We start from the raw sequence: 14,157 nt of genomic DNA, 5'->3' as shown, positions 1-14,157 counted from the left end.
GGTAGTTGTGGCTCTGTTTCGAGGGGCAGAACAAACAGTATTTCTTTGCCTTGCACTAAGTTGATCTTTAGTACTGTGTGCTTTGTGTGTGCTGGCTAAATCCTGTTGTGTTTAGTGTTCCTATGTGTTTAGTAACTTGTCAGCACAGGAAAAAGCTAAATTTGTGTATCATGGTAAACATATATCTGAGACAATCCCAAGCCACCTTCTCCAAACTGTGATGCTCATTACCATGCTGTGTTCTGTTTAAACTGATTTCTGACTGAGGAGTGGAGATCTGGGTTGCATGGCAAATATTTCTCTAAATGCAATCTTTACATGTCACTCACATGTTCTGAGTAATCGGTGTTTGTGCCAAGTGTTATCTCCTTCCTTAATATCTCAAACCTTGAGGAATAGGATGTAATATCTTCACCTGCTCTGCTTGCAGGTGCCACTCAGCACTGTCGCATAATGGTGCCTGGGCTTGGAATTAGCTGGGCTATTGAGTTTTCACCTAAACTCTAAGCTTCTGAAAGGGACATCTGACAAGGCTGTTATTCCCTGTTGGCACAAGGAATGCTGCTGCACATTGGTTTAATCATGCCAGGGAGTTTATGGTAATTAAATGAGCAAGCTGGGAGAGTACTGAATTATTGCAAGTTCCATGGGGCTGCAGTGTACACTTTTTTAACATATTCTTGGACACATTGGAGATTTTTTTTAGCAGACATTCAGTATCAACATTTTGGAAGTCCTGAATAGCCCACAGGTTTTCAGACAGCAATTATAAACGTGAAGAAAATAACACAGACTTTAAATTACCATAGAATCATAGCAGGAAGGGACCTTTAAAGGTCATCTGATCCAACTCCCCTGCAATGAACAGAGACACCTACACCTCAGTCAGATGCTCAGAGCCCTGTCCAGCCTGACCTTGAATGTCTGCAGGAAAAAAACTTTGGTTTCTAGCTTCTAGTAAAGTGGACTTTCTTGCAGCTAGTTGGTTGCAGCAGGGGGATGTTTTCATTGTAGCTAGAAGCTGCCTCTTGCCTTGAAAAGTGCAGGGATTCTTCGCAGTCTTTATGGATAAAATAGCAAAGTGTTTTCTGATGAAATATAAAACTCCTAACATCTCATCAGACATTGAATTCATCTGTTTCGTGTATATATTTTTGTTATTTTTTTTTTTTTATTCAAGTATTTTATCTCAGTTTATTATTTTCATTAGAAAATTCACGTATCTTCCATTACAAAGCCTCATGGTGGTTCTATTAATAGAATATTTCTGGTAAAAGACATTGAGATAATCCAGATGAACAAATGGAGCAGAGCAGGACATTGTTTTGTTTTGCTTTGTTTTGTGTGACTGTGAGAACTATAACGTGTTAGGAGCCTTTTCCTTTTTCAGTAAAAGATAAAAACATTTTTTCTTGAGTTTAATTCAAAGGATGTTAGCCAGATAGGTGACCACACTGACAAGTAGGTTTTAAAGGGATGTCATCTGTGTAACAGTTGTTCTCTGCAAAACTAATAAAGAAAAATAGCAAGAACAGGTCAGATCTGGTAGCTTCTTGGTTGGTTACAAGTTAGATTTCCATAGTCAGTGTTTTACTGGCAAGGGAAAGGCGTTTTAGCTTGGAAAGTCAAGAAAGTTATTCTTCGGGAAATGACAGTGAAGTTCCTATGGGATTTTTTTTTAATTTTTTTATTTTTTTTTTATGAACGATGTGCTTGGGAAAGATTGGTTTAAAGTGAATTGAAAAAATCAGAATACTACTTACTCTTATGTGTCAGCAGCTCCTTCACTCAGCAGTGACACTGGCACAGAAGCCTCCCTCAAGCCTCCCATCTTGCAGGGAGTTAGTCTCACCTGGTTGTGATATAAATCGTTTCACCAGCTCTCCCTCTAAGCCCCAAGAAGTGTGACATACTTAAAGGCCATCTTCAGAAAGAATTCCCTAGAGTTCTGTGCATGTTTTTTATATGTAATTCCTACCAATACTGTGCCATTTTATGAGTGTGGAACACCTGTACTGCAGAAGAAGGTAGAATGTGGAATATCCTTAATTATTTCATAGGTTTGGTGGGAAAGACAAACTACATGCTGAAGACTGTTGAAGAGCCCATAGCCTTGTCTTCTTTTGTGGGCTTAATTAATACCTGACCTTGTAGGTAGGTAGGACTGAGTGTAACAGTTTGGATCTACGTAAGAGAGATCACAGTGTTTGGAGTGCAGGGATAATAGGGCTTTTGAACTGAGTTTGGGTAAGACAGCATACCTGGAAACGTGATGGGTGTGAATCTCTTGGGAACCTTTCTTTATCAGTGAAACACAGAGTGTAGAGCCATATTGGAGGATGGAGTGTGTATGCATGTGCATAGAACTGGTTTGGGGAGCAGGGCTGGGGGCTGCTGCTGGTCTGGGGGCTGCTGCTGCCTGCTGCCTGCTTTCATGCCATCTGGAAAATGGGATCAGCCTGTTTGGGCACCTCTGCCAGGAAGGATGGATGCCCCACAGCTCTGTGCTTGTTCATCCTAATTCCCAACTCCATGTTTGTTCTCAGTTCCTGGAATTTAACTGCTATCTCTTTTTCATTTCCTGCCTCCAATAGCTGCCTTCATCTGTAAAGTACTCACAGAGCCCCAGCTAAACCAGCTGCTCCACTTCTCTCCTTACTATCCATTCCTACAGGGGAGGGCTGGTTGGGTACCAGCTGCTCACACTGGGTGGGGCTGCAGCTGCTGCAGGATGCAGGAGGAGATGTGGCTGTAAGCAACTTGCTTAAGCTTAAGAACAGCTTAAGTCTCAGCAAGTGAGCATGGAGTCAATAACCCAAACAGGTGATGGGGGAAAGAGCTGCCCTGCACCCGCACGGAACTGATTTCTGCTGCCTCTCCCTCCCTCCTGAGACTGAAGTCAGCATAAGTGGATTTGTTTTCATCTGGGGGTCAGTGAGGTTCAGTTCTGTCTGGGCTGCTGAGAGGTTTGGGTTGGCCCTGTGTCCAGCCCCCAGCTCTGGGCAGAGAGTATTTAGGCAGTGCCTTACCCACACGTGGCCATGGCCATGACAGCACCCCAGTGGTCCTGCTGATGCCAAGGACCCACATTCTGCCCCTGGTTGGTTGGATGGAGACAGGTTTAGAGTCATCTTTTGATCTTTGGTATGTGCTGCGGTCTTGTTCTAATTATAGCATAACAGAGAGAGAAAATGTGCCATTGTCTGAGCAATAATGGAACACTAAGCATGCGGAAATCCTATTTGTGCCTCGTGGACCATAGCTGTCATTTCATTTGTCCTGGAAATCCTTCCATGTGGCCATGACAAAGATTTAAGGCTGACTGTCTTGGCACTTTGAAATCATTAGCTGTTCCTGAGACAAAAGTCTATGAGGCATGCTGAAGCATCTAAAGGGATGTATTTATTTCTGTCAGTAATGTATTAAATAGAAGTGTGTTGGTAAGTTTGCTATTAGGAGAGAAAAGTACAGTACAAGAATCTTGTAGGATTTTCTTTCCTGTGAATGTTAGATGAATGTATCTGTTTCCTGTAAAATTCTCTTTTTCTGCTTCTGGTTTTTGTATCTCCTTGGTTGCCCCAAACCTTTTTCTTGACTGTAATTTTACAGAAGATTATATACTTTGTAATTAATTTTCTCTCTATATAAATACACACAAAATGATAGTAATAGCTTACAAAAATAATAAAAAATGGAATGAATCTAATTTCTTTGACTGAACACTCACAGTATCATCTCTGTGTTTCTGGTATAATAGGAAGCCACACTGAGGCATTACTCTGTCAATTTTCCTTCCTATTCTTGATCATATTTATCATTTGTGTCGGATTTTGTTAAATTTGTCCTTCTGGTTTTGGGGTGGAGTTTTGTTTTTTAAGTTTTTTGGTTGGTTGTTGAATTTTTTGGATTAATTACTGGAATTATGTGTTTCTACATCAAATTAGAAGATAGGAGTCAGCTGTTTTTGTTGTGTGAGTGCTTGACATGCATAACACTGAATGAGATTGCTGTCAGTTTAGTTTTGTATGGTTCTCTGTCTTCTTAGCATATCTCTGCACTTAAAGGCTTGTGTATGTTATATTTGCTCCTGTTTTCTTCTGTTTAAGCTATCTCAAAAATTCACAGTGATGCAACACCAATTATTTGTTCTTGCATTGTACATTGTAGTTATTATGTAATACTGTACAACTGCTGTGCTTTCTGGAACAAGAAATATTATTCCTCTTGAAAACGTGTCATGTAGCTTGCGGAGCTGTGATTTCAGAAACGGATAAATACAGAAAAGTGGCAAAATTATGTATAATTGCCACTAACAAAAAGTGGTTTCCAGTATCTGAATATATTCCATCTCACTGAGACAAAGTAGAGGCAAAGAAGGGAGCTAGAATGGTTCCACCCTCTTTTTATCCTGCGATCATATTTAAGTATTTTTGTAGTCAGTCCTGAAAGCTTTGAGTGTCTTATTAACAATAACTTTAACTCCAGGAGTTTCCTCTGTTGTTATGATACCTACGAATTGTAGAGCTGGTGCTACAGTTTTGGTAGGCAACATCAGTATTATTCATGATGATTTTCAATTTGGAGTGGCTTACCCCTGATGTCATTATGTGGGTTAAATTCCGTTGGAAGAACACTTTCAATGATCTTCTGAGTTTGTGCAAACATCACTGCTAATTGTTGGGCAGTAACCAAGAAAGGTAAGTTGCTTGTAGTTTCAGCGTATTCATAGAAGAAAGTGCTGAGCTAATGTTGGTGCTGAGGCTCTTACCTGACTGAGGTGCAGTTGGGTGTCATGAGTTGGTAGCAATTGCTGGAGCTTTAGTTAATTCAGAACCATTGCAGCACCTGAACTGGCCACTTCACACTCCTAATTTAAGTATTTTTATATTCTGTTAGCCAGTCCTCCCACAAATTGTCCTTGAGTCTCCTTATCCACAACATGTTTCCTGTGCAATCAGAGGCATTTTGTACCTTGTGCCTATTTCTTTCATGCAGTGTGTAGAGTATAAGATGTAAGTAATGTTTTCCTCTAATATAATTAGGATGTTAAGTCTGGACTAAAGAAAAAAGTTTGCATTGATTTTTCTTTGCATCTGATCCTCTTTACAACTCTGAACTTAAAATATATTCCTGAGGGTACCTTGGAGTTTTTGCACATTGAGAGGAGAATTGTTTAATAGCCTATAGCTATTCTCCCAAAATAGTCTAAATGGACAAGGAAAAAAAAAATCAATGCACCCAAATAAGGTCATTTGCTCACAGTGATTAGGACACAGAAATAGTCCTTTTCAAGGAGGTGTAACGTATCTCAAGTTATTTTGATGGATTACAAAGGTCTGAACTAATTTTGGTAGTGTAAACATCGGTGTGAAGTGACTCTGGTCCCATCCATCCCGCGTTCAAAGGTGGATGTGTTTCAGGCTGGATTGAATAAAGTGCCATCTGGTTCTCATGTGGTTTGACTTGCCAGCAAGAGCCATCACAGTTAGAGCTCTGTTTGAAAGGCAGGTTCCAGCTGACAATAGGAAGCATTTATCCTGCGTGATTCCTGCCTGTTTGCTCTGATCCGAGCTCCGTGCTCTGTGTCAGAAAACCCTTTTTTCTGTGCTCAGATGTGAACACTGTTTGCAAATTTATTTCCAAGTACTTTCACTTGCTCCAAGTCTCAGGTCTTGATGCAATCATCTTTTCTGACCATTGTCTTTCATTCTCCTGGAAATAATTATTTCCAGCATTTTCTGAGCAAAACGGAAAATGAAAAAAAGAAAAAGAAAAAAAAAAAGAAAAAAAAAAACCTGGAAAGATCAGGCACCTTTTTTGTATTGCTTTTCTGCTGATCTTCATTTAATAGACCATGTTTTCTTGAGTACTTCAAAATATTTCTCATCACTTGCCCTTAGTACTGACCTTGCAACCTGAGTATCAAGGAAGTGTCATGTTAGTGACTACTAATTAGTGCATCCGGAGAGCTGCTTCTGCTGGCCTTCAACCTCCTAGAGGCAGCAACCAAAGCTGTCACATGTATCATACAAAGAAAACAAGCGTTTGCCATAGCTTTTCTGTTATTCCCCCCACACACCCCAGGTTACAGATAGTAGCATGAGCTCACTTGAAACTGCATCTGACTTTGTAGGTTAGGAAGTAATTAACCCGCAGTGTAGTAGTTGAATTTTTTTTCTCCATGCATAGCATAAGGCGTTTATTACCTGGTTCTTACTGCATTTGTGTTATTTTTGTGTTATATGTAAGAAAAGAGAATAAATCTCTGTTTCCTTCCAGCCTTCTTGTTGTCGTTCCTACTGTCCTTTTATTTTTTTAATACTTCCCACTGTATTAAATATTTCTGAAATTGTCTTAACATTTAGATTTTAATATACAGTGTAAAGTCCACATGGAACTGTCTTTTTGTTTGTTGAACAAACTTGTTAATAAAAGAGTCAGCCATGATACCCATTTGTCATTTTTCTGTTTCTTTACCTATTTCAGCTGTCATATTTTGGAACCACCCTACATTTTGGGTATAATGTGCAATCACAGTCTTGTCACAGAACTATCCGTGCAAAAACCATTTATGTGTTTTTTACTATTCATAATTTTTCAGGTCTTCAAAATAGAAGTGCTAATGAGTGGAAGGAAGCATTTTGTGGAGAAGAGGTATAGTGAATTCCATGCTCTCCATAAAAAGGTAGTTATCTATTTACACATAGCAGATTTGTTTTACTCTGATTGATTCCCCTCACTTGAAATTGTTAACATTTATGGTTTATCTTAAATACATCTTGTGATTCATGTCTCTGGAAAAGAGACCTTGCCTTAAATAGCTGTCTGCTTTGTGGAAGTGAGGATGGTGGGTTGCGGGCTGATCCTTTCTCTGCTTTTCTATTGCTTTTTACATGCGGCATTGCTAAAATGGCATCCGCAGTATGTTGGGGTTTTTTTCTTCTTACAAAATGATGAAATACAGCACATTCCTATAGCAAAGCAATACAGCTTTATTTTATATGCTGTTATGCAAGTAATTTATGTTAAATCTATAAATTGAATTGCTAACCTGCTGAGCTGAGGCAACAACTTGTGCACACCAGGAAACTAAACATGAAAAGGACTGGCTCACTCTGCTGCTCTTCATTCAGTGATTGTGGTAGGAAGTATCCCTTAATCTTTCATGATTGAGTGTCCGCTAACTGTTTTGATGACTGTTGAAGGGAGGGTACAACTTCTCCTCCCCAGGCTGAACTAGATGCTTCTATTGCATCCTACCAAAAGGCAAATTTTAAATCGTTTCTGCCTTGTGAAAAGCAAATACTGTGAAGAATAATTCTGGAAAAGCAGCAGCCTACTGGTGTTGGGGGTATGCTGAAGAGCTTCAGTCCTTTCCTGGGACTTTTCTTGCTTCTGCATTGGAGGAGCATGTGTAGGCTTGACTGCTTTTGCTTGTGCTGCTTTTCTTCAGTACCAAAAATCTGCATCTGCAGAAAACAGAGAGGAACACAGGGAAAAGCTTGTGGCGTTTACAGCTCCTGCCACTGCAGTGTCACAGGAGCTTGCTGATACCAGCATGTTTGGTATCCCTGAGTCATCTCATGAATGGTCTAATCCAGGGAGGAAGCAGAGAGAATGAATTTTGACAGCCTTATATTGATATAAGCCAACTTGGGACAACAGAAAGAAACTGCTGAGGTGTATGTGTCTTTGTCCTAAAGAATCTTTAAAAAAAAAAAGATTTTGCTTTACTGCACAGTAATCAATATGTGCTATTATTTCTTGGCCTTTTGCTTCTTGCCCCAGCTGTGGTAATTGACTGCCACTTTATAAAGTGCATTTTTTTTGTTTATTGCTTTAATTCAGATCTCTCTCACATCTTTTTTGCCTTGTGTTCTATTTCAATATGATAACATATGAGCAACAGTGTCAGAATCAGCAGTACAAGTTTACAGTGTGCTTCTGCCATACGTGTGCATTATTTTACACACACTAAAACAACAAATGAAAGTAAAATAATAGGCTGACTAGGAATTACACAACTGGTTAAGTTAGGAAGCATTGAAAGGGAAAAATTAACTTTTCTATGCTAAAATTGAATATGTAAGTAGATTGTTTGCTGTAGTTGTCTGATTTCACTGTGGTTTCTGGTGTTGCATGGTTTAATTTCCAGTTATCTCTTGACTTACTTGCATGTTTCCCCTTATTGCTCCACACAAGTGTCATGAATGATTGCAGTCTCAGTCTCAGGTTTGTCACCTTGCAGTAACTCCCTTTGTAGAGAATTATCCTTAAAGCACCAAAAGAGCCATTAATGACACCTCTTTTTTCTCTAACCAAAAATAGCAGCAAAATATTCAGCCAAAATTCAAACAGAACCCTTGGATTACCTTTCAGTCTGTTACATCTTACACCTCATCTGCTTGGTGTCCATTTTAAGTTATGCTGTGGTTTTCTTAATTCTTCCAGCACAGATGCAAAACACCCAACGTTTTTTGCTCAACATGCTATTTAAGTCTTTTTTTTCTTCCACAGTAATACTTAGGTTTGTGGTAAACAAAGAGTTCAAGACGTCCTGATCTGAGGCTGCTTCAGTGCTTTCAGTTGCAGAAATATTGGAGAAAGAGTTCTCTAACAATACATTACATCATTTCACCCTTTATTCATCTGCCTTGTGTTAGAAAAAGCAGAAAATCTCAAAGCTCTTAAGATAGTACAATTCTCTTCTTCCCCTTTAATTCAAAACATGAGTTCCACTCACCATTGCATGCCTGAGAATTATAAAGGTATCATTAAATGTACTGCATTTTCAAGGTGCCCTCAGCACTGGAGATGACTGGTGAGCAGCAGAAAGAAAACCTTTGCTGGGGACAGGTGGGGTAGAGAGTGGGGCAGATCGTACCTTTGTCTGAGAAGGCTGAGCTGCACTAGAACCTTAAGAAGGATTTGGGGGTGTCAGTTGATGAAAGTCTCAGCATAATCCAGCAATGTGTGCTTGCAGCTCGGAAGACCAACTGTATCCTAGGTTGCATCAAGAGGAGGGAGATGATTCTGCCCCTCTGCTCAACTCTCATGAGAACCCACCTGGAGTTCTGTGGCCTCAACACAAGAAGGACATGGATCTGTTCGAGCAGGTCAGAGGAGGGCCATGAAGATGATCAGAGGGCTGGAGCACCTCCCCTGTTACTACAGGCTAAGGGAGCTGGGGCTTTTCAGCATGGAGAAGAGAAGGCTCCACAAAGACTGCATTCAGCCTGCCAGCGTACTTGAAAAGGACCTACAGGAAAGCTGGGGAGGGACTTTTTATAAGGGGCAGGTAGTGACTAGAAGAGAGGAAATGGCTTTAAACCGGAATAGGGTAGATTTAGACTAAATATTAGGAAGAACTTCTTTACAGTGAAGGTGGTGAGACACTGGAAGAGGTTGCCCAAAGAGGTTGTGGATGCCCCTTTCCTGGAAGCACTCAAGGCCAGGCTGGATGGGGCTGTGAGCAACCTGGTGGAAAAATCAGATTTTGTGTTTTGGCTTTAAGGCCATTCAGTAAATATACGTGAGTTTGGTCAGATTTCATTTTCATTTCTTATTAAATTGTAATCTAGCACTGTTAAGAGATCAGGAAGTTGCAAAATATTTCCAGAGCGATCGAGATTTCTACGCTGGAGCTTCGTTACTTGTGATTGTAGAGACGTTGATATGTTGGCACTGCTTTTTCCTATAGTGACATCTCAGCAATCTCAAAGATGAAATGTAAATTCTCAATCTCCCATGGGTACGCATGTCATAGTCAATTTTGAGTTTCTTTCTTTGGCTCCCTTGCCTCAGATCTACTTAGAGGCAATATACAACAGAAGGAATGTCCAACGTCACCTCCTATTAAAATACATTGAGGGCTATTCCAGTTACTGTTTTTGCTCCATAGTTTTGAGGGAAATGTTCATACTGGTTGGTTTTGAAAAAAAAACGTTGCTCTAGAAAGAGAATTCTTTCTGCTGTCATAATAGATATTTGTGTCTGTCTGTCTGCTCTCATTTATGCATACGCACACACATTTCTACATATATCTATGAAAGATTTTGTATGAGAATCTTAGAGGAACAGTTGTGGAGCTCTGTTGGAAGTTATATTCAGTGGCAGTCTTGGTGTTTTTCTATGTAAGCTACTGAACACAATTGTCAATCCATTGGGGCAAACTGAGGGCATGGATATCTTGCTCTCTTGATTCCATAAAAATGTTTAGCTCTTCTCCTTCCCCCACTTTTACATAAATGCCTATATCTGGTGTTAGAAATGATTGTGGTTTTTTGTCACCAGACTTGTAATACCTGTGTACGGTGCAGTCATACTCTAACGTGTCATGCAAAGTCAATTAAAGAGGAAATGAAGCACAAGAGGAACTTAATGTTCTATCTTATATCTTCATTGGGTGCTTAAGGCTGCAATGGGCACTGAATCCAGCTGTCAGGTGCTAGATGTTCCTTCCTCATCTATATTAGCTGCTGTGAGGTAGGTTGAGCCCTTGCTCTGTGGTTTCTGGGCTTCTTGAGTGTTCTCCCAAGGCTCAGCCTTGCAAGTCACCAGAGTCGGAGATTGACATTGCTCTGCTTTAGTTATCCTTCAGCCCTCCTGCCCACTGCTCAGCTGCAGTCAGTTAACAGTCTGGCTCCAGCGTGTGATCAGTGTGACATAGTTCCTCATTTCAAGTATCCTAAAGTAGCTGCTGCTGTTTGGCTGTAAAGCCATTAATGACAAGTTGTGCTAGGCTTTCTGTTCACTGAAAAGGGCAACTGAACACAGGGATTTTTAACTGCAGCCTGTAGGTATGAAGGGGCTTAAGAAGTCAGTTGTTACTTCAATGAGTTGAACTTGATTGGAGAGGATCTTGATTGCTGTGCTGTTTTCCTTTATGTGTGGTTGTTTTACTGATGCTGTCTCTCATCTCTAGTGTAAACGTGTTTACTTTAAAGGGGCACTATTATCCTTTCTCTTAGTCTGAATTTCTTTTTGTTTTAGCTCAAGAAATGCATAAGGACTCCAGAGATCCCTTCAAAGCATGTGAGGAACTGGGTCCCAAAGGTCTTGGAACAGAGACGACAAGGCTTGGAGTTGTACTTGCAGGTGAGTTTCCTCCCACTAGCGTGAAGTAAAAACAAAAATGTCTTTTCAGGGTTGTCTACTATCCAAAGCATCTCTAGGTAGTTCAGGTATGAAGTGGGCTGTTCACCTATAAGCAACTTAAAATGTGGACTGCAAGTTGCATCCTTACTGGCAGCGTTCACTTAGCAAGTCTAGCAGCTGGACTGTTAGCATTTTGCTTCTCATTAGACTGCTTCTCATTAGGCTGCTGACTGACTTTGGCGAACTTACAGGCACTGTATTTTCCTGCATATAAAATAATACTATTCTTTCCAAATCTGATTTTATTGTACTAATGAAAAGTGCAATAGAAGAGAAAAAAAGGAGGCTTTATTTAACTAACCTTAGCTTAGGCAAACTACAGAAGCAGCAGCTCATCAAATTCATATCCCTCTTCTGTACATGTCTAGTTCATCTAGTTTAAGTAGGTATTCATCATCGCATACTCATCTCGCTGTTGGCACTGCATTTTTAGTCCTACCTGGACACTCATTATGCTCCAGACTGTAAAGGGCACCTACAGGAATTATTTGGATGTACAGATATATAAATGATAAATCCCATCCTTTTTTAGTAGATGAAACTTCTACTCTCACTGTGAACTTCAGACATTCTTTAAAAAGCAAGTTGGAATGAAAAGTCCGGCTCAATTTTTGGAAGTCCAGCTCAATTTTTGTTCTGAAATATGAGGAGAGTTTCCGGAAGTAGAGGGTTTTTTTTTTATTTTTTATTTTAAAACATTTAGTGACTATTTTTCAACTGAAACATAGAATCATATAATTTTTTGAGTTGGAAGGGATCCTTAAAGGCCAGATAGTCCTACTGCGCTGCAATGAACACCACCTACAGGGCCACCTACACTTTGATCAGGTTGCTCAGAGCCCCATCCAGCCTGACTTTGAATCCTCCAAGAATGGGGCTTCTGTACCACCTCACTGGGCAGCCTCTTTCAGTGCCCTACCATCCTTAAAAAATTCTTCCTCATATCCAATCTAGAGGTCCTTGAGTTTGAAACCATTTCCCCTTGTCTTGTCACGGCACTGTCTGCCAGTACTTGAAAGAGGCCTACAGGAAAGCTGAGGAGGAACGTTTTATAAGGGCAGGTAGTGACTGGAAAAGAGGAAATGGGTTTAAACTGGAATAGGGTAGATTTAGACTAGATATTAGGAAGAAACTCTTTACTGTGAGGGTGGTGAGACACTGGAACAGGTTGCTAGAGTGTCTGTCCCCTTCTTTTGTAGCCCCTCATTAGATACTGATAGGCCATTATTGGGTCTCCCCGGAGCCTTCTGTTCTCCAGGCTGAACAGCCCCAACTCTCAGCCTGTCCTCATAGTGTGGTGTTCCATCATCACAGTGGATGTCATTGAGGAAGATGATAAAGAGCTTTGGTCCCAGTACTGACTCCTGAGGGATTCCACTTGTAACTGATCTCTGTCCAGATGTTGAGCCATTCACCACCCTTCTCTGAGTACAGTCTTGCAACCAGTTCCTGGTCCATCAAACAGTCCACCTCCAAATCCATGTCTTTCCAATTTGGGGAGAATGATGTCATGGGGAAACCTTACTGAAGTCCACATAGATGATGTCAGTGGATCTTCCGTTGTCCATTTTCACAGCTATATGTCATGGGGAAACCTTACATCATAAAAAACATCAAGGTTGGTCAGGTAGGGCCTGCCCTCAGTGAAGCTATATTGGCTGCCCATATCATCACCCTTCTCTTCCATGTGCCTTAGCATATCTTTACGATCTGTTCCATGGTCTTCCCTGGCACAGAGGTGATCCTGACAGGTAGTAGTTCCCTGTGCCCTCCTTTCTACCCATCTTAAAAATGGATGCAACATTGCCGTTTCCAGTCACTGCGGTATTCACCTGATGGCCGTGACTGTTCAAATATCATCAAGAGTGACTAAATTTGTTATTGTGGGTGTAAAAAAAACATTGCATTACCAAGTCCTTTTGGTTTTGAAACAAAAGGATCTTTTTGGTTTTGTTGGCTGTCAGCACAGTTTATGCAATCAGTGTGTTTTTATTTTAAGGGCATTTTCTGTGACTTTCCTTTTTTTCCTGATTTTCATGGAGTTGCCTTTTGGAGAGTATCAGTACTAAGGCACATACACCTATTTCTTGTATGAGGTTTTGTTAAGAAGGTACAAGGGTAAATTGCTTAGCATTTTTTAATTAGCGATTAAACTGTAAAAGAACATCTCCCCCTACTGGAAGATTTAGTCGGCTCTTACAATTGTACATTCTTTATGTAATTAACTTGTACCCTCTTTTACTGGTGGATATCACAAGAAAATGCAGTGGTTAAGACAGGAAAGGACAGCTATGAGAGCCTGATTTTAGGAAAATGAATGCTCATATCAAGGCAGTTCACTTATCAGAGTGCCAAGCACTTTCAAGACAGTGTAGGAATGTGCTCCAACTTCAAAATACGTTCTGTTTGTTTTTAATTCAGCACTGTGTGTATAAAGTGTGGCTGATACGTTTTCAAGTTATACTAATGGAATTTAATCTTCAAAAGTAGGTTGGCTACTGCCATCATTAGTAATCAACCATTTCTGCAAGTGGTCAACTACAGTGGGCTTATTTTACTTGCTGTAGTTTTTTTCAAAACCAGTTAGAATCTCATGCAAAGATTTTGAGCAGATACACAACTATTACTTTCAAATTATTTGTTTTGTGCAGCATATGGTAATTTTTCATTATTTTACTTTGCATCTTGGAAAAACCTGTGCCAAAGACAAATAACGCGCTGTGCCAATTGCAGTTACACACAGACCTCTTTCTGACATATTGAGTTTTTAATATATTTTTAATGAAGGAACCTCCTGTCGTTGAAATATGGATAAAAATAGTGAGATTAAATTAGAATGTTTGATCTATCTCTGCATCAAATAGTAAGAAAAGCAAAGAATTCCATGGTCTGAGATTGAAAGTGCTGCTGCTTGAGGTACCTCATCTTCTCGTGGTGAAACCAGCCTTTCAGATTCTTTCATTGTGTGTGTTTTGTTTCGTGAAGTGCCTGGTCAGGAGC

The 14,157-nt window shown here is 40.1% G+C and overlaps 1 protein-coding gene across 1 annotated transcript in view; it reads left to right on the top strand.

The window, feature by feature from the left end:
• Positions 1-14,157, top strand: part of SNX24 (sorting nexin 24) — a gene marked incomplete at both ends in the record, with an annotated part of 74,222 nt that overhangs the window by 32,801 nt on the left and 27,264 nt on the right. Inside the window, 2 exons of the mRNA XM_079548036.1 lie at positions 6,602-6,685; positions 10,993-11,097. Coding sequence (XP_079404162.1) covers positions 6,602-6,685; positions 10,993-11,097 — 189 coding nt within the window. The remainder of the gene's footprint in view (positions 1-6,601; positions 6,686-10,992; positions 11,098-14,157) is intronic.

This window comes from Tetrao urogallus, assembly GCF_951394365.1.
Source record: "Tetrao urogallus genome assembly, chromosome: Z".
NCBI lineage: Eukaryota > Metazoa > Chordata > Aves > Galliformes > Phasianidae > Tetrao > Tetrao urogallus.
This window is presented reverse-complemented; position numbering and strand designations above follow the sequence as displayed.